At 33.9% G+C, this 25505-nt stretch overlaps 1 protein-coding gene across 1 annotated transcript in view; it reads left to right on the forward strand.

Moving 5' to 3' along the window:
• Nucleotides 1–25505, forward strand: part of LOC149800640 (thrombospondin type-1 domain-containing protein 4-like) — a 316301-nt gene that overhangs the window by 117488 nt on the left and 173308 nt on the right. The window contains exon 2 of the mRNA XM_089954650.1: nucleotides 21405–21603. Within this exon, the coding sequence (XP_089810776.1) occupies nucleotides 21405–21603 (199 nt within the window). The remainder of the gene's footprint in view (nucleotides 1–21404; nucleotides 21604–25505) is intronic.

Genomic DNA, 25505 nt, shown 5'->3' on the forward strand with positions numbered 1-25505 from the left:
CTTGTATTTAGGGCAAGAATGAAACCTATTGATTTTGGAGTCAAAAGTTCAAAGATCAAGTTCACTGACTGAGAAAAAAAAATGTTTCTGCACAATAATTTGAGTTCTTTGTTGTCCCCATTTAACAAACTTTGTGGATATGTTGCAATTGGGGTGAGGAACAAACCTATTGACTTTGGCATCAGAAGATAAAAGATGAAGGTCAATGTGACTGAAATAATAAACAGATTGGTTTCTGCACAATAACATTATTTCTCCATCACATCTCAAACATACTTTGTGAATGATTTGGGGTAGGGAAGATGACGATTGCTCTTGGGGTCTAAAGAACAAAAGTCAAGGTCACTGCAACTGAAAGAACTACAGTTTCTGCAAAATAACATTAGTACTACTTCAGAGAAAGGAGTTCAGGCTTTGTAAATGCTTTGCACTTATGGCAAGATAGAACCCTATTGATACGGGGGTCAGAACTCAGCAGTCAAGGTCACTGTGACTGAAGAAAGGAAAATGGTTTCTGCACACAAATTTCAGTTATCTGCATAAAGGACTATTAAATGGGGTGGGCATGCACTGTTTACATTACTCTTGAGACAGTAAAAGAAGAACTCTTTCTTGACCTCAGTACTCTTGAGACAGTAAAAGAAGTACTCTTTCTTGACCTCAGTACTCTTGAGACAGTAAAAGAAGTACTCTTTCTTGACCTCAGTACTCTTGAGACAGTAAAAGAAGTACTCTTTCTTGACCTCAGTACTCTTGAGACAGTAAAAGAAGTACTCTTTCTTGACCTCAGTACTCTTGAGACAGTAAAATAAGTACTCTTTCTTAACCTCAGTAAGAGCATGCATTTTATTAGTTGGGGACAAGACAGGCCAGAATCAAATTGAAATTGTAAATTCTGAGAGGAGAGTACATAGTCTAAGATCATTTTGTCTCATATCATCATCACAAGATGGGCTGGAATGGGTAGGAGACTAAAGTCCGAAATCATTTTGTCTTACATTACAATACAAACGGGAATGGAGAGGAAACTCATAAAGTCTAAAATCACTTCGACTTATATTACAATACAAACTGGAATGGAGAGGAAACTCATAAAGTCTAAAATCACTTTGACTTATATTACAATACAAACTGGAATGGAGAGGAAACTCATAAAGTCTAAAATCACTTCGACTTATATTACAATACAAACTGGAATTGAGAGGAGATTCATAAAGCCTGAAATCACTTTGACTTATATTGTAATACAAACTGGAATTGAGAGGAGACTCATAAGTCTGAAATCACTTTGACTTATATTTCAATACAAACTGGAATGGAGAGGAAACTCATAAAGTCTAAAATCACTTTGACTTATATTACAATACAAACTGGAATGGAGAGGAAACTCATAAAGTCTAAAATCACTTTGACTTATATCACAATACAAATGGAATGGAGAGGAAACTCATAAAGTCTGAAATCACTTTGACTTATATTGTAATACAAACTGGAATTGAGAGGAGACTCATAAAGTCTGAAATCACTTTAACTTATATTACAATACAAACTGGAATGGAGAGGAGACTTCAATATCTGAGGTCACCAAGTATTTGCTATTATTAAATGTATGGAGTGATAAAAATTCATTAACATAATACTGTAAAATGAGTGTCTTGTATTGTCAATAGAATGTCTTGTATTGTCAATAGAATGTCTTGTATTGTCAATAAAATGTCTTGTATTGTCAATAGAATGTCTTGTATTGTCAATAGAATGTCTTGTATTGTCAATAGAATGTCTTGTATTGTCAATAAAATGTCTTGTATTGTCAATAGAATGTCTTGTATTGTCAATAGAATGTCTTGTATTGTCAATAGAATGTCTTGTATTGTCAATAGAATGTAATGAATCTTTATGCTAAGTATATTAGAAACACAAAATGTAAGCAAATCACATATATGCAAAACTTCACATTTTTATTGACCATTGTTTTAATCTTCTCAAAGATATACTAGGCTATGTAAACAGAAACAAAATGAAGTTATTGTTTTATTTCAAAACAAGATTATCAAATATTAAATACTAAATAAAAATAATAAAATATTAAATGCTAAATAAAAAATACTAAATAAAAATAATAAAATATGAAATACTAAATAAAAAGATACTAAATAAAAATAATAAAATATTAAATACTAAATAAAAAATACTAAATAAAAATAATAAAATATTAAATACTAGTAACATGAATTTCTGCTGACAGTAAACAAAATGGCAATAACATTTTTCTTGAAAATGACATACTTTGGTCCATCTGTTTTGCTAGCTTAAATTCTAATATAACATGTTGATTACTAATGTCTAACCATAGTTCCAGAGACAGCCTTCTGGATAGTTGTCAGGGTTTATAGCATTAACTATATGACCTTTTTATCATAAATTTTTAACATTGGTCTGATTTTAGCAAAAGTAATGAAGTTTGTTAAATTCACTAAAATCTTGGGTTCACTGGTATTTTATAAGTTTTATTGGTCATACATCAAAAGAGCTTATGGGATTGTCTGTTATCTGTTGTTTGTCTGTCTGTCTCTTTACACAGGTTATTGCTATTCCTCTTAAACTACACAGAGGATTGCCAAGAAACTTTTACACACACTAATTCCACGGTCCAGTTGGACCTAGATGAAAATGTTGCTGCTCGAACGTCCAGTATTGCCAACACAGAAGCCACCTTGAAAATCTTCTTATCAGTAAACCTCCTAAATGGATGACCATATTGACATGGTGTTTTCACCAAAAGAATTCTTATTATGTCTAGATGGTCCTAGATGAAAATGGTGCAGATGTTGCATCCAATATGGCCACCATGGTGGCCATCTTGAAAATCTTTTTATCACGAATATCAGAGATCATGTTTCAGCCATTGGCAATTAAGGGAAGAAATGACCTAAACTTACATCCCTGGAAATTTGTGTTCAGGCAAGTACTGTCATTCTTTTGTAAGTTACTGAATGTTTTCAGTGATTTATTGATTGATTGTGTATTTATTTTATTTTTGTACCAGCTCAAAATACAGAATCATGTAGAAACATGAACCTAAATATTCTTTTGTGGCAGATAGTTATTAGATATTAAATCAAACAGTTCTTCAGCAGAACAAAATTGGTAACTCAATGCATGTGCTAGATAACTATCAACTATGGATTCCTTGGTGAAGAAATTCTTTCTGAAGTCATTGGTTTTTTTACTTGTTCATGAGAATAGCAGCATGATGTCCCAGTATGAAATAATGTCTCACTTAGGAAGTAAAAGTGTGGATTCCTTTACATTATTATCCAAAGTCCATCAAGGGCTTTAATTTACTTAGCTTACATCATGCTTATGCTAAAGGAATCCTTCTTTGATCTAATTATATACAGTAGCATCTCAACAATTGTTGGCATGAGTCTAATTTGTATATGGATTATAGAGGCAAACTTGGTAGAAATTGAATACTTATCTAATTATTGTTCATAGTCATGACCAGAAAACTTGAAGGCAAGTTACTTTGTCTGGGCTATAAATTTCCAGCAAGTCGTTTAATGCTATCGAGAATTGAAGGGTGGACATGGTTATTTTGTAGTTAATGTTCATTTGTTATTGAAACTACCATTTTAAACATGAAGTGACCTGTATTAAGTTAAATATACCCACCCTTGTTGTCATTATGTACCAGTACCCATAATTACAGCAGTAGGGTGACACTAGAATTCATTTATGTTGAAGGGGTTTATTACAGCTAGGATGTCAATTCGACAGGTGTCTTCATCACTTATCACATCTTGATGTAGTACTTTTGAAATGCCAAAGGATGCATTTAAATTCAAACCAGAAAACACATTAGTAAAATTCTTAAGTCTAGGAATAGACTCTAAACTTAGCAATTAAATACTTCAGTGACAACCCTAATTAACAATGAAACAAAATGTCAAGTTCTATATATACCATGCATAACATACTATTATGGAATGTTTTGCTGATTAAGTAGATTTTTTAAATTTTCAGATTTTGATTAGGTTAAGTGGATTTTATTTTTTTAAAGTCTTAAGTTCCCAGCTTATAGTTAGTTACCCACCTTTTGGTGTAAAGACAGGACATGGTATTTGTGTTTCCATTTTTCTATTTTCCATCTGTCAAACTTTCATTTCCACTTTATAATTATAAAGCTGTTGGAGAAAATTTTTTTTATACATGGTACTTTTTAACTCATAATTAGAAGGCGTGCCACATACTATGTTTAAATGGGAGTCCTAAAAGTTAGTTATATAAAGGAAGTTGTTTCGGGTTGGCCAGTGTACCTGCACATGAGTGGAGTGGTAAAAATTTGACTTTTTATGAGACTTTTGCCCTCCAAATTTCAAACTTACCCTAATATTTTTAAAGTTTCATTTGTGTGTCTAATTGTGGACTAGTCTTTTTCAGATTAAGAATTTATTTTAGAACTTTGTTTTTAGTTGGCACATTAAAGAAACTATTGTGCTGATGTTCTGGCTAATGCTAATACAAACATTACATTTGATGAGCACAAGTCAAAAATCGGGATGCAACCTGCAATTCAGAACAGGCAATTTTTGCCTCTTTAAAGAATGGTGTCTCAAACATTATACTTTTTTTACGGTCCATTTTTGTGTAGAACAACTGTGTAAGTTGGTATCATTGTAAAGATGCATCTTCTTTTGTGTCATGAATTGTGTGTTTGTGTGTGATGTCTGCAGTGTAACAGTTTATAGTGATGTCTAGCAACTGGGGCATCATGCCGCAGACATGTAGCATGATGTCCCACCCAGTCACATTATTCTGACACCAAGCCAACCATTCCTAACACTAACCTCTTAATGCTGAGCACCTAGTGAGGCAGCTTTTATTACCATTTTATATGACTCAGCTGGGGTTCAAATGCGCAGACTTCTGCATCTGAGGTGGATGCTCTAACCACTAGGCCACCAGAGCAGTCCATGAATTGTAAAGATATCACACACCCAGGAGTAAAAGTTACACTACCTTGCGACAGAAAACTACAACATTTTGGCTGTAATGAGGCAAAGCCATTTGAGATTAACGAATCAAACTTGGAATACTTATATATCATAATTAGATATACTGTGTTTACCATAATGGGTGTCTTCAGGTCAAAGCCGTGAGTCAGTATTTTAAGTTTTCTGTCACAATTTCCTTTCAATAATTTTCAAACTGTTTCAGATTTTTATGTACAATCTTGTGTGCAGTACTTGTACATCATCATTAGGTCACAGTGTCACATATGACATTGAGGTCATGAGTCAATATTTAAGTTTTCTATCACATTTCTATTGACTCTATAACTTTGAAGACATTTGAATTTAAGGAATAAAACTTGTTATACTTATGCATACGTTTTAGTGTTTCACATAGCAGATTCTCAATGAGACCTTTCCATCAATGATCAGAAAAGCATTTTGGAAATAATACAGCATATGACATTGCCTATAGGTAGGTATACCTTGTTTACCGGATGACATTGCCTATAGGTAGGTATACCTTGTTTACCAGATGGCATTGCCTTTAGGTAGGTATACCTTGTTTACCAAATGACATTGCCTATAGGTAGGTATGCCTTGTTTACCAGACGACATTGCCTATAGGTAGGTATACCTTGTTTACCAGATGACATTGCCTATAGGTAGGTATACCTTGTTTACCAGATGACATGCCTATAGGTATACCTTGTTTACCATATGACACATCACGTATGCCATCATCTTGTTCATTATGAGCAACTTGTATCAGATGACTTATTGTTGGCCAAAATATTCACAGATTTCTGTTTTCAAGCAAGAACATGCTCATTTTTCTGCTTATGATCCATTTTTTGATGTTTCACTATAACCATAAGGTGTTCAGATTGTGGAAGGTGTTCAGATTGTGGGGGTGTTCAGATTGTGGAAGGTGTTCATATTGTGGGGGTCCACTCTGTGAGGTCTAGGTCATGGATAATATTTTCTATATTATGTTCTGCTCCCATCAACATTTTCCAATCCTCCATATGTCTTTAAAGCATGTTGAGATTAAGCAATACAACTTTGTATATTTGTACATGTGACATTTTTGCTTTCAAGATCAAGGTCAATGCCACATTTTCCTTCACATTTTGGTTTTCATTCTATAATTTAAGAGCTGTTTGAAATAAATGGATTGAACTAGATATACTTGCATAGCATCACTAGAAGGTGTGTTGCATGACACATTAAGTTCTTATCTTCAGGGTCAAAGTCATAGGCCAATTAATTTTGGTTTCAGTTAATCTTGTTCCTATCTTCCTATGTCTTAACTGCACTCCACTATACAATGTCAGGTTTATGCAAATGCCATATTGTCATGTGATCAAAACAAAATGACCATATGACAATATGGTGTTGGCACTCACCTGAATTCATATAATGGACTGCAATGAAGGCAACATAGAAGCTGGGAACCAGACTAGGTCTGAGTAATATTTTTCCTTAAAACTGGCTTGAGATAAATAGATGAAACTTGAAAGACATGTAATTGCATTGAAAGATATGTTGCAATACTTTCAGTCCAGAGAGGTCAATAATTTAACTTTATTGTTTCTTTATTCTGTTTTATAACAAATCTGTTTGAATTACAGCAAAGACAATGTTACACTTTTGCTTCTGAGTTTGATGGCATCTCACATATCATTTAGTTCATATCTCCAAGGTCAAATATCAATGATGAATTTTACTCCTCTCGCCAGGATTATTTGTAATGGCCATTGAGAAAGAGCCATTAAACTTTCTTGCTTTCCAATTTTTTTCCAGCAACTCTAAAGCTCTGGTATAAAGGACGTAGTCCTATATTTTATCTATATACGTCTGGTGACCTCACCAAAGCTGGCGTGGGACAGAAATTCACTGAATTTGCTTGTTAAGGTCAGACAGCATCCTAATCAGTTTCATCAAGTACTTACCTGTACCATGTAGGATATATTGATACTGTGGGACTTAGAATTTCTTTTGAATTCTAGGCATTTTGATAGGAAGACAGTTTCATAAGAAGACTTTTTCAGACAAATAATAAACAATTTTCATCTTTGCCTTAAAAATGTGGTCATGTGATCTTTCAGAAGCAGAAGAGTGTTCTTTCATATAAGATTTCATTGCATTGTGAGTACCAGAATAACTAAACTTGGAAAAGGTGGCAGGGTGGTCTGGGTGCAAATTTCCATGGATGAATTCGATACCTAAAATAATTATTTCTCATACCGTTTGACAACCCTCAGCCTGCACTGTCAAATTAATTTGTCTTTCTTGCGTATTAGATATCTGTATTATTTGGTCATTATCTGTTAGCTTTAATTTAAAAGTCAGAAAGATTCATCTTCATTGTGATGAAATGTTGAAGTACTAAACCAGATGCAAGAATAAGTATCAATATTCTGGTGGCATTGGTGTTGTTGTTGCAATTGGCTGTCAGCATCTAGGTTCTAAAGTTAAAATTCAGTTTCCACAAGTCAGGGACAGTTGAGGTATATCATATTGCAAATACCATATGTACTCTTTTATAAGCCAAGTCAAACTGCAAACAACAAACATACTGACCTGCAGTAGCATAATGCACCTGCAGATCAGGGTCTATGTTGTTTGTACTACTGATTATTCCTAACAAACTGCACAGACCCAGATCTGCTGGTGCATTATGTGATGGCAGATTTGGGTCTGTGCAATTTGCAGTTGAGCGTGACTTATAAGCAAGTACCTATGGCACTTGATGCCAGTCAATATCCTGTTGATAAAAGCCTACCGTCATTGATTCTCTTGAGCATATCTTGGTCAGGACTGTCAGCAGTTGGTTATGCTGACATCTGGAAGTTTTGACATTTGCAAGCATCTAAAGCTAGATCCATTCTGGAACCTTTTCCCAGTTAACACACTCTTTGTACTGGCTTAGGAATGTTATACTTGTCCATGCATTTCTTTCTTAAATGCTATGTTAGAATGAATTTGTCAGTTAGACAGAAAATTGCAATGCTTTTTTGTGCAAGGTTGAACATTGAAAAATGTGAAAAATGTATGAAGCTATAGTAGGTAACTTAGTTTTTGATTGAATTACTGAACAGTTATAACTTTCCTTTTTCCTTGTAGCTCATTTTTGTTATTAAAAAAGAATTCATCGATAACCTTAATCTACTTTGTATTTAAACTCGATTATTTCAATGGACTCAGATGCAGTATACACATTTCCTTTGACCAGTAGTAAATAAAACTTGATGTCATCTTTGTTTCATATATAATTAGATGCCAGTGAATACAGTTGTGATGGTCTTAGAGGAACACCAGAGATGGGGAGGATTTATCACTGTATTAATGTGTTGCTTATGAGGAAACTGTTGAGTTAAAATGCATAGAATTGTGTTGAATGACTTAGAAAAATGAGACTCCAGAAGCTTGTTCAGCATTCACAAATTTTTATATTTTTAACATTTCTAATTATAAATTCCAACAGTTACTTGATGTTCGTGTGGTATCCCAAAGTTTTAACCTAAATACATTCCAATAATCTTTCAGAGATTGCATGTTTTGAACTAGATAGCAAGGGTTGGCTGACTTAATGTAATGATAATGTCTCGACCAAGTATGTGTTTTGAGTAGGTTTCTTTTTTTTAAACCAGTGTAGCAGTGTATCAGTTATGTTCAACACCATGCTATTAAATAAACCCAAAACTTGTGCAACAGTCGAACTGCAATTTGTAAGAGCCACTGATAATTTCATAGAACCTGAGATGTCACTGCAAAAATAAATTCATCCAATTATTGAACAGTGTAACACATTCTAATGATGAATTGATGTTATGCATCAACCTTTTCTTGTCTTTTATTAAAAAATTTAATTTCCAAAAGTGTGTATTATGTTGATAAATACAGAGGAGGTAAAGTTTTTATATAAATTAGCTGTCACCACATTTACATACACTGCATACAAAGTTTAAGGAGGCATCTCTCTTTTCTCTCTTCATTCTTAGCAGCTAATTTGTGCCACATTTCCATTGATTTACATCAGATTTGCTGTTTATCTTTTGGGATTTAATGCTAGATATTGTGGAGTACTTCATCCTGCCATAGCTTACCAGTGTAAATATTGGTATAAATATATTACCATACATTATCTACTTATTTACTATAGTGTTATGACATTTGATGCTTTCATTGAATTTGTTACCTTAAAAAATTGAAAGATAGGGTTCTTATAAATGAAAGATTATGTAGTGTTATATTTATTCCTGGAAAGGCTTTATGGATTTCTTTTCCGCAGTTGTAACACTTATTGTGAGGCAGTGTCCATGTACATTTCATTGGCTTCTGTTAAGCCATTACATTGGGATTAGTAAGACAGTATTTTTCACATATCCATGTCTAACTCTTTACTCATGTTCTTGTGTACCCATTAATCAAGACTTTATATGCATTAACAATCAGCTTCTATATTCAGGTGATTGTGGTATGAGCTTGCCACTGTTGACAGGGTATACCATTCAAAGATAACATGACAGTGGTAATCATGCTGGGTACATGTGTTTCATAAGTCCATTATCATAAATTGTGATAATGCTCTTGTTTGTTAGAACATTAAAGAAATACCCCCATTGAGATCTGGCAAGTTTGTCTTGTGTCTTGCACACTGGGGTTGGGCGATATTAATAACAATTCTTGCAAATTAAGTCAGTCACCATTATTTGTGAATTGGATAAGAAAATGTTAGCAACATTCTGATTAAGACATACGTATAACAATGTGTCTCTGCTTTAAAAACTGATAGTGTTATAACCAGGTCACAGTTGCCAAAAATCCATAATTCATCTTTTTTAAAAAATTTTTTTAGCTTAATTGGTTAAGCATAATTTTGTATAGATCCCATATAAAATGGAATGGCTCTTTCTCTTTCATGCAGACTTTCAGGATATATAAGTATCTAATTAAAAGATCTAGTATATTTTTCCTCTGAGACCAGATAATAATAATAATAATAATAATAATAATAATAATAATAATGCATTTTAATAAGATAATATATATTTATAATTTAATTATTCATATTGTATAGTAAATGTGTACTAATTTCTATTGATATTAAATAATATTATAATATATTCTTTTCTTTAATATGTGAACACAAATAATAATAATATTATTATTATTATTATTATTATTATTATTATTATTATTATTATTATTATTATTATTATTGATCTGCTTTGATAATGTATTTATTTAAGTATTTTGTGGAGAATATTTATACACAGATTTTATCTTGGGGAATGGTTAATTTGACGCATAACTTTACAGATGGAGTTATGGATTTGACAAACATTAACATTTAAAAACACCTAAAATGAATTATTGGAAATGGAACATCAGTCATTTAAACATTATATTGTGCTTTGAATGAGTCCCAGGATCTCAGTGATCTAATCTCCTAGGAGGCAGGTAAGTCCCCACCTTATGGAGGGAGTCTGAGGAGTAGGATGCCTAATACCACAAAATGGAGAAATTAAACATCAATATTCATGCTAAAATTCTGCTGCTGTTCATGAGGAAGGAAGTGCACTGTTCTTAATCCCTCGGTAGCATGCCTCACCCTCTTATATAGAAGGTTTGGCACCTCCCTCAACACTTTGGGGGTGGTGTCACACCATTTTGAATGGGAGGAGAATCACCACACCTTGATGAATGATGAAGACTATGGCATATCTATGTCACCTGACTAGTCTAGTCACTGATCACTGTCTGTTTACTTGGTCACACCCATCAGTTTTCCCAGTCACTAGTCATGTCATACTGGTCACTGTCTGTTTACTTGGTCACAGGTCACCCATCAGTTTTTCTAGTCACTAGTCATGCCATACTGGTCACTGACATTGTACTGGTCATTACTCAAAGTCCTCATGTTACAGCAATAGGGATCGGACCCAGTTCCCCCATCTCCCCACTCCTCAATTACACTCTGTACAAGTCTGCCCAGATCCGCACCAGGGAAGGGATCAGAATTGTATCCCCACTTACCTGTTAAGCCAATAAACCTGTATGGGATGTGGGACCCTCCATGTCATGGTACAGTAAGTAACTGGTCCCTTATTCCCCCTTGGGGTACTGGACCCAGAGTAAAGGTGATGCCAGAACTCAATCATCTCGTCATCAGGTGGCATCAATCAGTGGCATCAATCAGCGGCATCAATCAGCAAGGTTGGAGGAATAGCATCATTCAGAAAGATGTCTTCATCCTGGTACTTCTAGAACACTTAGAGCACCTATTCACTGCTAAGAGATATGGGAAACGGTGTGGAGTGCTCCTATGTCACTTCCACCAAAGGACATAGTGATGCCAAGCCAATCTTCTGCTCAGAGTGTTGTAGAGGTTGATGTCTTAAACATGCTTGTTGACTCCAGTGAGTTAAGGTAGAAACAGCTCATTTGATGCCTCTTATTTAGTGTTGGGATATTTTGATGAAACTTGACTCAGGTCCACACCTTATAATAGATCAGAAGTCAAGGTCATTTGTATGGATAAGGGTCTATCATGTACAGTTATGGTAGTAGTTGCAACTTTGTTTTTTTTATGTGTTGTTGCTTTTCCAAAATGGTCATTATAAAGAAATTATGTTTTTAAAAAAATTGTATGAAAAACTTGATTTTGAAGGTTAATGATAAAGCATGTTTTAAAAGAAAAATTTGTTTATTTGTAATGAAAAAGTTAACTATTGGTATTTTGTTTCAAAACCTGTTCAGATTAGATGATGTCATCATCAGTGCATATGTTAGTGGTCTTAATTGCGTTTCAGATTAGATGATGTCATCATCAGTGCATATCATAGTGGTCTTAATTGCATTTCTGTTGACTGCAAATTCGAACTTAAAGCCTTTTTGATTAATAGTTCCTGATCATCTGGGAACCCACCAAAAGTAGTACTTGGTCAGTAGTTTCCTTTTGCTGTGCAACAAATGAATAAGATTTTATTATTTTATAGATCCTAAAAATGTGCCTTATTTGAAAAGAGAAAAATAAGCTAAAGTTATGTAGCTATTCCTCTATTCAAATTATGTCAGATTTGTGGCCATATTATTGGTTATATCCTGCTGTTTAAATGGGAGCTAATTGCCTTTCTCAAGGACTTGAGGCAGCTAAACCCAGGCATGTCTGAATGAATAGTGAGCCATTGAACCTTTGATTCAGATTCCAATGCTGTACCTTCTGAGCTACTTCCCCTAGAACAATGAGTGACATTTGGTGTGCAGCTAAAGATAATCTAAACTTTGTTCTGATAATCTTTTTGTCTGCCTGCATACACATGGTGAAATTTTGTTAGTCACTTTGGCATCATTAGTAGCATTGTTGTCAGTGATATTTTTGTTTTGCATTAAAGTGCTTGCCCCCCACATCTCACCTTTTGTCACAGATGCATTTCTGGGAGTTTTTTTTCTTCTTCCAAACATGGTAATGCTAGGGATACTTGGAAGTTTGGAATCATGTTTTTCTATGACTGTCAGTTTAAAGTCCTGAGCCTCTATTCTTGATTCCTTGGATCTCCTTAATCAGTTGCCCAAATTCTGGAAGTTGGATTCCTGTACTAGCTAAAGAGTGAATTTGCCCCAGATAACCTTAATGTTTAAGTGACCTGATCTCATTATTTACCATCATGGAGGACACATACCCCTGACTAGGAACCTGTAGAACTGTCCCATTTGATCTCCACTCTTTATCATTTGTATCGTGTTGTGCAATGTTTATTAAGAGTAAAGTATGCCTAAGGTCGTGACCTCAAAGATTAAACCATTATCACCCTGCTGGTAATTTAGTTGTAGATATGTTGTACATAATGTCATAGTTATTTAAAAATTAAATGGCATGAAAAACCTGAGAAAATTCAGACTGATTTTATTGTAGACAAATGTTCAATACATGTACAACTCCCTCATGCTCCCAAATCGGGTCCAAATGGACCAAGTTTTCTATATGGTTAAGGACTATGACAGAGCCAAAAGGTTTTCTGATTAATAGTTCCTTGATCTATCCACAGGGGGGTGAATTCCTGGCTATCTACCTACTTTAGGTTCTAATTTTTAGCTCTATTCAGGTCATAGACAAGAAGAGCTGAAGGGATGGTATGTTTTCTGTCATCCCTAGTCTTTCCATCCATTATCACTATTCCTCCTAAACTACATGGAGACTTACCATACAATCTTAAATTTATTCCAAGATCAGAGTTGGTCCTAAATTAAGATGGTACAGTTTGCACATCCTGCCAAAGTAGTCACTGTGAAGATTATTGCTATTGCTTCTAAATGGAAACTCATATCAAGATGGGGTTTGCACTAGAAGACCTCATATCTAGTTGGTCCTAAATCCAAATGGTTCCTCCATGGCAGCTATCTTAAAATCTTGTTACCACCACTACTTATGGATGGATGTTCATATCAAGGTGGTGTTTTTCACTATGAAACTTCTGTGATTTCATGTTGGCCCTAAATTAAATTGGTGCAAGTATGACATCCACAATGCACATTGCTGCTGTCATCTTTAAAATCTTGTTTTATCTAGTTTCCTCCTAAATGGAAAGTCAAATTGACACAGGTTTTTTTTTAAAACCAGAAGACATCTTATTATGTCTAGTTTGTCACGCATGAAACAATTGCTGATATGAAATGCACTATAGCAACCATGGTGGTTATCTCCATTTCTCACAGATGGATGATCCTAATGATATGGGGACTTATTGTGCTATCTATTGGTATTATACGAAAAGGGTTAATGAAATATCCAGTATGGCTGCCAGAGCAACCATCTTAAAAATATTATTATCTGTACACCTCTTGACATGTAGTTTTTACTGGATGAATTCTTATGGTGGACCTAAACAAAATAATGTTAATCTGACTGGATCTTGTTATTACTACTCATGAATGGACATGATGTTGACATGGTGTCATTACCAAAAGTCCCATTATAATATCTAGTTGGTCAAAAAATAAAGATGCTGTCAATCTTACATTCAACATGGCTACCAAAGCAATCACATTGCAAATAAAGGATATCAGAAATAGTTTCAACTCTCAGTAGTTAGAAGAAGAAACAGTTTTGTCACGGATTCCTGGAAATTCTTTCCAACCAGTAGAGCATCAGTCCCTGTTTGATATTATAAAATACATATCTGACATCATGTATTCATGATTTTACTAAAGTCACAAATTGCTTTTTGAAGAACAAAGTAGAAAGAAAAAAAAACTTATCCCATACACATCATGTATGACCTGCATTACCCAATTTTAACCTATTTGTGGTCAAAGCTAGAGTTAAGACTCCTGTTATTTGTTGAAATTTCAAATTTTGATGTTGCAAATTGAATTATGGCTTCTTCAATTAGCCCATATTGGCATGGGCATCTGTTTCATCTGGACACATTTTTTAGGAAAACCGTGTTTTAAATCATTTTATTAATTAGTGTGCAAAACTTAATTGTCTTGCTAATTCATACAATTATTTTGAATGCAGTACAAGGGAATAGTCTCGTTTATATATACAGCATGCGTTTTAATTGCACAACATCACAATCATGACCATATAGCACTGATTGCAAGTTAACTTCCAAAATTATAAATTACAAAATTGTTATAACACCTAGAAACATTAGCTGTTTCAAATACAAAATAAATATTTACTCCTAAACAAGAAAAAGAACAGGTGTTGTCCTTGCAAGTATGAATGACCTTACATATTAAGGGAAAAGTGACAGACAAGTGTGGTTGTCTCCTCTGACATTTTTGTTAATTCTTTATGGATTTCATTGGGCATTATAGATTCATCAAAATGACAACAGATGATTGTTTTATGTAATTAGCCTGTCAAGGTGGGAATTTAGATCTTTGTTGTCAGCACATCTTGATCAGTCCAAGGCTTACCTACCAGCCCACATTATTATTATGCTCCTAAATGACAAAGTGCTAGGTTGGAGATGGTAATGACCAATAAATTTAGCATAGCATTCTCATGAAAGTCTAAGATTTTCTGATGAAAAATATAGCACTTCTTTACATGGTACGATTTTTATTTACAGTGAATATATAATGAAAATAAGTGAATGTGGAGTTTTTAACATTTTGAATTTGTACATGTTATATATTAATATTGGCCAAGGTGACAAACCATCAGTTAAATATACCTTTTCATTGCCCCACAAACTTAGCAGTCCATATATTATTACGTAATAAATCAAATAGCCTGACTTGAAAATGGGTGGCTGCCCATTTGAATATGCTGAAATGTTTTGTAATTTGGGATAAATCTTTTGATTGATGTACTTTTAATGGTAATAGAAATCCCTAATTAAACAAATGATTAATTTTAAATTCAGAGGTATTGATGTGGGTCACTGCTGATTTGTTCCAGTTTCGTATCCCTGTGAGAGTATTGAGAGACAGAGAAAGAGATAGACAGAAAGACAGAGTGAGAAAGATGTGAAAAATATGTCATGTTTGCTCCTTTGCTTACTCTTTTTGCAAATAGATGCATTGTAGTGAGGTGAGCTAGTAGTGGGTTAGCAGTGGTACATTATATACCTGTTGATGAATGAGCTGGTATAGAAAAGTGATCTAATAATTGAATTTAGTAGGATAGAATTCAAAGCCATCTCAAGCTGATTATTAAAATTCCTTTACACCCCAAATTAAACACATCAGTTTGTAATGTACTTGTGCTACCCAACACCTTAAGAAGGGCGCTGAATTTTGTCCAGAACCTTCAATTTTTATATACATGTAAGCTTTTTATGTTAATATATTGTCCACCCATCCATCTGCCAGTCTGTCAGTCTGTTTGTTACTGATTTCTTATCTGCACAATAACTTCAGATTTCTGTCATCTACAGTTTCCACACTTTGTGAATGGGTTGCATTTGAGGTAAGAAAGAAACCTGTTGAATTTGGAGTCAAAAACTAAAATGCCAAGATCACTGTCACAAACAGAAGAAAACTGGTTTCTGCAACATAATTCAAGTTCTCCACCATTTGGAGTTTTCATACTTTGTGATAATTTGCACTTGGGAGTGGAGCTCCAGGTGACCAAGTGTTCTAAGGAGCTCACCATTACAGATAACTTGACATCTTGCCTCTGTCAGCATGGAGTTGAGTCTCAGGCTCAGCCAATGAGAATATGTGAGAAAGCTTCTTCCTGGAGTTATCCCTGGTTTTTCCTCCACCAGATATATAAATTGCCATAATATTCTTAAAAAGACATTAAGCCCACAAAAACCTTAAACAACATAAGAGTAAGGAGGACTCGTTGATTTTGGAGTTAAAATGTCAAAGGCCAAGGTCACTGTGACTGAAAGAATAAAAAAGAAGGTAATAAGAAAAATGATTACTGCACAATTAAACTGAGTGTACAGCACATTCCCTAATCCAGTCTTAGTGGATGGCTTGCAATTGGGGTAAAGAAGAAGCATATTAATTGGAGGTCACGGTCACTGTGAGAGAAAGAATAAAATTGTTTTTTCTATAATAACATTAGTTCACAGACTTGGACCAAACTTAGTGGATGACTTGAACCTAGAGTTAAGAGGAAGCCTATATATTTTGAATTCAAAAGCTCCAAGGTCATAGTGACTGAGAAAAGCTCCAAGGTCATAGTGACTGAGAAAAGCTCCAAGGTCATAGTGACTGAGAAAAGGAAAATGGTTTAGGCACAAAATATATCGGTTATCTGCATAGAGAGCTATTTAACACAGGGTGTGCATATAAAGTGCCATTCACAGTATTCTTGTTCAGCCCTTGATTTTACACTGCTGTATTTGCATTGGAAATGTATGGACAGACATACTCCAATAGCACCCCACTTTTGAATTGTAGCTCCTAGTACAGTGATGTTATTTTAATCCATACACCTTTTTCCCACATCAAAAAAGATTTCTTGTAATATTTTGTTCATGTTAAATCAAAATGGTGCTGGTCTGAGGTTCAGTATTTGACCATCTGAAAAATCTTGTTTTGACCTATCCCCCTTAAAAGGAAGGTTATTTTGACATGGGGTTTTCATCTGATGAGTTCTTATAGTGTCTGCTTGGTCCTAAATACAAATAATTTATCCTCAACCTATTGTGGCTGTCTTGAAATACATTCATCTCTACTCCAAAATTAATAGTTATATCAGCATGGGGTTCTCACCAGGAGAACATTTTGTGATGTTTAGTTGGTCCTAAATGAAAATGGTGCCAGATGTACATCCAATATGGCTGTCATAATGACTGTCATGAAAATCTGGTTGTTCCAAGAAGGGATGATCGTTATGTCATTAGGTTTTTAGGGTTTTTGACAAGGGATGATCATTATGCCATTAGGTTTTTAGGGATTTTTGACAAGGGATGATCATTATGCCATTAGGTTTTTAGGGGGATTTGACAAGGGATGATCATTATGCCATTAGGTTTTTAGGGATTTTTGACAAAAGACTTTTAATGATAATGATATATGCTTTTTCCTAAATGAAAATGGTGCCAGTAAGACAACCAATATGTCCACCACAGCAGCTAATTTGAAAATCTTGTCATTGCTGGAGAATATCAGAGTAGGTTTCAACACTTAACAGTTACAAAGAAGAATTTGTTTCACCTTGAATTATTGGAAAAAAAATTCACCAAGTAGTCAGCCCTATCAAGGGGTCTTAATAGAATATAAATAACACTAATTTCAGTCTTGCTTGCTATGTATCAAGCCGTTTTACAGAAAGAAAATTATTCAATTTTACCAGATGACTATACTGGGCACACATTGAGGGTGACCTTTGTGAACAGTGAGGGTGACCTTTGTGATTTAATTAGTACAATAGGATTTAAATCACAATCTCATACAAGTGTTAACATGGTATGATAGTCACATGTCCTTCTTTTTATTTATGTATGCTGAGTAGCTTTGGTTATTTATGCTCAAATGTATGAAGTTAATCGTTATGTGACGAAACATATTTCCCTCAGTGTGCTCAGACTTGGTGCCTGTTTTCATTTTTAAGATGATACAGAAGTTTACCCCCCTGTGAGAAATGTTAATACATATTCCTCCTTAACAGAGGTTGTATCTAAATCAGGTCAAGTCAATATTAAAAATTTCCAACTGTGTCAAGGTAACCAGTTATATCAGTAAATGTTTCTCTTCATAAGAAGGAATTAAATAACCCAGTATTATTTCAAGTATTCTGTCCACAGTCCATTAGATAACCCAGTATTATTTCAAGTATTCTGTCCACAGTCCATTAGATAATCCAGTATTATTTCAAGTATTCTGTCCACAGTCCATTAGATAACCCAGTATTATTTCAAGTATTCTGTCTACAGTCCATTAAATAACCCAGTATTATTTCAAGTATTCTGTCCACAGTCCATTAGATAATCCAGTATTATTTCAAGTATTCTGTCCACAGTCCATTAGATAACCCAGTATTATTTCAAGTATTCTGTCTACAGTCCATTAAATAACCCAGTATTATTTCAAGTATTCTGTCCACGGTCCATTAGACAACCCAGTATTATTTCAAGTATTCTGTCCACAATCCATTAGATAACCCAGTATTATTTCAAGTATTCTGTCCACAATCCATTAGATAACCCAGTATTATTTCAAGTATTCTGTCCACAATCTATTAGATAACCCAGTATTATTTCAAGTATTCTGTCCACAATCCATTAGGTAACCCAGTATTATTCAGTCCATTAGATAACCCAGTATTATTTCAAGTATTCTGTCCACAGTCCATTAGATAACCCAGTATTTTTTCAAGTATTCTATCCACAGTCCATTAGATAACCCAGTATTATTTCAAGTATTCTGTCCACAATCCATTAGATAACCCAGTATTATTCAGTCCATTAGATAACCCAGTATTATTTCAAGTATTCTGTCCACAGTCCATTAGATAACCCAGTATTATTTCAAGTATTCTGTCCACAGTCCATTAGATAACCCAGTATTATTTCAAGTATTCTGTCCACAGTCCATTAGATAACCCAGTATTATTTCAAGTATTCTGTCCACAGTCCATTAGATAACCCAGTATTATTTCAAGTATTCTGTCCACAGTCCATTAGATAACCCAGTATTATTTCAAGTATTCTGTCCACAATCCATTAGATAACCCAGTATTATTTCAAGTATTCTGTCCACAATCCATTAGATAACCCAGTATTATTTCAAGTATTCTGTCCACAGTCCATTAGATAAACCAGTATTATTTCAAGTATTCTGTCCACAGTCCATTAAATAACCCAGTATTATTTCAAGTATTCTGTCCACAATCCATTAGATAACCCAGTATTATTTCAAGTATTCTGTCCACAGTCCATTAGATAACCCAGTATTATTTCAAGTATTCTGTCCACAGTCCATTAGATAACCCAGTATTTTTTCAAGTATCAAGTGTTCTGTCCACAATCCATTAGATATACCATGAACCATACAAGTGCAGTCATCTGTGGTGCTATAATAGCAGTGACTGAATAGCCATCAAGTGGAATGTGTGACAGAGTTTTGTTAAATGACCACTTGATTTGAATCACATTGAATATGGCTACATTCAGATGTTTACCTGGGAAATCTTTGCATAGCTTCAAGTCATATTAAATTAGTGGTGGTGGGGGTGTTTGTTTTATCCATAATAAATAGGAGGCAAACCAAACAATAGGAAAGTCTGCACAGGTAGTAGTTAGTTGCAAAGTTATTGGCCCACACAATTTATCATTATACACTGGTCAGTATAAACAATTTTTCATTATGCACTGGTCAGGTGCAAACTCCTCCAAAGATAATTTCTCATAAGGCACTGGTCAGTTCCAAACTCCTCTACCAACACAATTTCTCATAAGGCACTGGTCAGTTCCAAACTTCTCTACCAACACAATTTCTCATAAGGCATTGGCCAGTTGCAAACTCCTCTCCCAAGATGGTTCCTTATAAGGCATTGGACAGTAGCATGTTCCTCTTCCAAGACAATTTGTCATAGGACACTGGTGGACTGATCCAGTGGCCTAGTAGTTAGAGCATCCACCTCGGACGCTGGAGGACATGGGTTTGATTCCAGGCTGAGTCATACCAAAGACTTACAAAAATGGTACAAACAGCTGCTCTGTACCCTGCACTGGCTATCCATTCGATCCAGAATCAAACACAAAATTTGTTCTCTGTGCTACGTTTCACTGACTGACATACCTTTCTGACCTCACCCTTGTGTACACACCAGCAAGATCCTTGCACTCCTCTTCTGACAATCGTATACTCATTATGCCAAGTATGAAAACAAAGTCATATGGACAGCGTTCTTTTGCATACCAGGGCCCAGCAATATGGAATGAATTGCCCACTGAACTTAGACACAAGGCCACAGTGATCCCATTCAAGAGTGCTCTTAAAACTCACTTATTTCGACTGCAAGAACAAACTTAAAGACCTAATAATGTTCCCTACCTTAAATATTTTCAGCATGTTCTTTTTATGTTTTTTAATTTCATGGTGTTTGTTTTTGTAATCATATCATTATGTGTTTTTTATATTATAGGTGTTGTCTAATGTTGTAAAATGCTTAGAGCTTCTAAAGATTAGGCACTATACAAAGTCCTCATTCTTATTATTATTAAATATGTAATAATGGAGGCCCACAAAGTAAACTGAACTAGTTGTCACTCTTTAAAATTGTTATTATTATTATTATTATTATTATTATTATTATTATTATTATTTTTATTATTATTGTCAATAATTTAGTTATTATTTTTTTATGTTATATTATTATTATTATTATTAATTTAGTTATTATTTTTGTAATGTATTATTATTATTATTATTATTATTATTATTATTATTATTATTATTATTATTATTATTATTGTTGTTATTATTATTATTATTATTATTATTATTATTATTATTATTATTGGAACAGCCTTGGTTGGCTATCATACTGTTCCTGAGTAAGGCTCTTTACTCTTGTCACAACATGATATAACCTTCATGTATTGTGCCCTAAAATACCAAACACCCAAACTAGACCCCATCTTCCGAGTTTTGTAGGTTATTGCATACTTACACCTGCATGAAATTGATTGAAATTGTTTACCATTAGAGCTGGGTTTTGAAAGAAACTTTGTTAGGTACTTCATGACCATTATAGGCAAATTAATTTTACCTGTTGATTTCAAAATGATTGAATGAAATTTGGCTTGTAATCTGAGATTTTCAGCTCCTCAAATTACAAGTTATCAGACACTATCAATATGAGAAAAAGTTAATGGAAATATAAAAAGGTATATTTATTATTTTCCTAATCCATTGTTATCTTGTCAAAAAGTTTGTGTTTTATCTTATTTTTCTTTGCAGCTGCTGAGATTGGAAGGAATTATTGGTCAGAGCCATGGCATATGTGATGAATGTTACAAAAATAGCAAATCATGTCGCATTATCTCAGGGATTTTTACACGAACCCACCTCACGTATGGCTACAACAAGATCACTCAGATTCCAGCAGGATCCTGTGACATTGACATTTCAGAGATGTCTCGCAGCAGAAATTACCTAGGTATGAAATGATGTTGATTGATAGGTATTCAGTTCCTTAATGTGGAAGTCTTGTTTTTCATTGACTAAAAGTCAAATTCACTAAATCTCAAACTTTTAGTATTCATAAAAGAATAAAAATTTAGGAAAAAAGGGACTAAATTATGTAAAAGATTATGTTAGAATCAGTACATTTATATAATATATTCTTGAACTGATCGTAATTCTTGAAAATTATATGCTGCATAGATGCTTAATTTACTAAATTCTCAAAGATTTAACATAAAAATATTTCCAATTTACTGTTTGATAATTTGCCCTCCATTTATGTATCATCTGAATATTTATTACAAATTGGAAAATAAAATGTAAAAATTCATTTAAACTCAAATCTGATCATTACATTGTTTGGTTTATCTGATGCTATTGCGTTGATTAGCTAGATAAGATTGAACTATTTTTACCAATACTGTAACAGTGGCCTGAATAATTTAAATGCCAGCATGCATAGAATGTTCAAAGTTCTCTCATCAATATTTTTATCACCTCAACATAATGCCTGAGGATATAGTAATTACTGTGTTGGTCTTTGAACATTTATTTATTTTTGGAGTACAACTCATAATCTGTTCACGTTATCTCTTGAAACATGATAGATAGACTTATTCCAATAGTGGTATAGATGAGCCTTTTAATATTTGTTCAGTTTCATTATTTTTACATTTTTTGTCAGTTTTTGTCTGTTCATCACTCATCCACCATTTGTGCTTTAATTTCTGGAGCAAAGTTTGTGATGCCTATATCTGTATACGTTTTAAATATGAACTAACTCAATGTGAAATCTTGCACAAGTCATGTTGTCTCCTAAGAGACACTTTGGTGTAGTGGGGGATTTGTTTGACTCCATCTCCTCTTTTATCTCCATGGGATGTAATTCATAGGGATATTTATCATTATATGTCTTTGTGTTTATATGTCCATTAACTCTTTTCCTTATGGAACACAGCTGTTCAAGATACAGATATTACAAACAAACTTGGTACACCTGTCCAGCAAGGTGCATACAGGTGTCTTTTGGTACTTAGAATTTTCAATATTCAATATTTTTCATGTTACCATGGAAACAAAATTGTAGCATAAGCAGTAAATAAATTGAGAGTGATAGCACTAATATATAAAAATAGAGTGCTGGACTTGTGGGTGATTTCATTTGAAAAAAGTAAAGCATTGGAACTTAAGGTAGTTTGATTTGAAGAAAAAAAATAGATTGTGGGACCTTAGGGTACTATCATTAGAAGACTTTACATAAGTAGGAAATGAAGAGGAACTCTCATCTCGTCTCAATTGCAATCATTTGGAACCACTACCTTCTAACAGAAATCAACACAGAATCAGTATGGACAGGTGTTTTTTGTCAATGACAGTATGTGTAGAAATATTTGTCAACAGCATTATGTATTGCAATATTAGTCAGCAGCATCATCTATAGGAATATTTGTCAACAACATTAAGTGTAGCAATATTGTCAATACCATGTGTAGCAATGTTTGTCAACATTATGTGTAGCAATATTGTCAACAACATTATGTGTAGCAATATTGTCAACAACATTATGTGTAACAATATTTGTCAACATTATGTGTAGCAATATTGTCAACAACATTATGTGTAACAATATTTGCCAACATTATGTGTAGCATTATTGTCAACAACATTATGTGTAGCAATATTGTCAACAACATTATGTCTAGCAATATTGTCAACAACATTGTGTGTAACAATATTTGTCACCATTATGTGTAGCAATATTGTCAACAGTATTTTGTGTAGCAATGTTGTCAACAACATTATGTGTAGCAATATTTGTTGCCATTATGTGTAGCAATATTTGTCAACAACATTAGTACAAGAAACAGCATTACCTTTCTTCTGAAATCTGCACCTGGACATCACACTCCAGCAGATTTCTGACATCAAAGACTCTTTCTTCTATTCAGTATAACAAATGGCTTGAGAATCATTCATGCCAGTTTATAAACTGGCTTTCAGAAAACTCAGTCATGATGAAGAAATGTGAAAAAGATGATCACTTTTAGTATCAATAAATATATGCCAATCTGTAGCTTTTAACACCCTCTAAATTTTATCTATCACGTTTCCAGTAAAGAGGTAATGTTTGGGAGGTTGTTTTCATTTTTAGTACTGAAAAATATCTTTTAAGTTTTGCAAATTCAAGGTATCTAGAAAAACTGTAATTATTTTTATATCCACGATTATTTGCACACAAGAAAATAATTTATTAGCAAAGATTACATATAGTACACTACAATGAGAAAGACTGGAACACAGTTGTCAATCAAAATGCACCAGCAATGATGCCATTGTATTGTAAACATGCCATTGATTGTAAACATGCCATTGACTTTAAACATGCCATTGATGCCATTGTATTGTAAACAATATTTCTATGCACTGGCAGTGTTAAAAATGGAATGATCAGGATTAAGTTTGAGATTGATTTGATTTATTAGCTGTACAGGTCTTCCGTCCATTTATGTCATTGATGTGCATCCTAAACTATTGCCACAATCATTCCAAGGTCAATATGACCCAGCATGAAAATTGTGTACTTTGGAGATGCAATATGGCCTGCATGATAGCCATCCTGAAAATCTTTGTATTGCTTCTGGTCAAGAATAGACGGTCATATTTATTTGGGTTTTGCACTAAAAATGTTTTTGTCTGGCATTTTAATGGCCCAGCAATATATGCCCAGCAGTCTGCGTAAAGTGCCTTTGCCCAGCAATATATGCCCAGCAGTCTGTGTAAAGTGCCTTTGCCCAGCAATATATGTCCAGCAGTCTGTGTAAAGTGCCTTTGCCCAGTAATATATGCCCAGCAGTCTGCATAAAGTGCCTTTGCCCAGTGACACATAACAGTACTAAATCAGCGATGATACAGTAGTAGGATTCAAACCTACAATCATCTGGCCATAAGTCTGGTATTCTGACCACTGAACTTATAACACTGAAAGACTTCATATGATGTCTTGTGGGACCTCAAAGAAAATGGTGCCATTCTGATGCCCATTATTAACAACACTATGGTCATTTTGAAATTTGTTTTCACTACTCTGGAGGAATGAATGGTTGTATTGACATATATGTAATGTCTTCTCATAAGCACTTCATATGATGTCTGTTTGGTTCTAAATGAAAATGGTGCACCTTGGATATCCAGTGTGGTCACCATGATGAAAATGGTGCAGATCTAGCCACCAGATAACACAAATAGTTATGAATAGATTTTTATCAGTTATGGATATATCTAAAAATATATTGAATATCACATAAATAGTTCTATTTTTTCGCAAAATATTACTCACAGATTTAGCCAAACTTAACATGTGGTTATATCTTGACATAGAGAGAAATTCAGTAATCTTCCATCTGTGATCTGAGGTTCAAGGTCAATTGCCATGACTTTGAATTATGTATGGCACTTTCAGGTGTCTTGTGACTTATCAAATCAAAACGTAAAAAATAGGTATGTTACTAAATTTGGTATGTTGGAGTTTCTCAAGAATATCAGAGATGGTTTTAGTACTCAGAAGTAAATATAAAGTACTGGATTGCAGGAAATTGTTTTGAGTAGGTATAGTTTCAGCCCCTTTGAGGAACCTTTGTTCATGTAAATGACAGTGTTGTTGCAGCTTGCAATATATAGTCACACAGAATGTCTTAAAAATAAAACCTTTGATGCTTACTTTTAAAAAAATGAATTCCTTAAGATTTGACTGAAAACTGACCTTTGTTTGAAAACCCAAGTTAAATTTGCCCTTTTCAACAAGGATTTTTGTATTTATTTTTTACAAGAATTTGAGACATGTGGCCAATTTCAATACTTGCCCTGAGTGCATGATTG

The sequence above is a fragment of the Sinohyriopsis cumingii genome, chromosome 4 (assembly GCF_028554795.1).
Source record: "Sinohyriopsis cumingii isolate HCF-2022 chromosome 4, ASM2855479v2, whole genome shotgun sequence".
In the NCBI taxonomy this organism is placed as follows: domain Eukaryota; kingdom Metazoa; phylum Mollusca; class Bivalvia; order Unionida; family Unionidae; genus Sinohyriopsis; species Sinohyriopsis cumingii.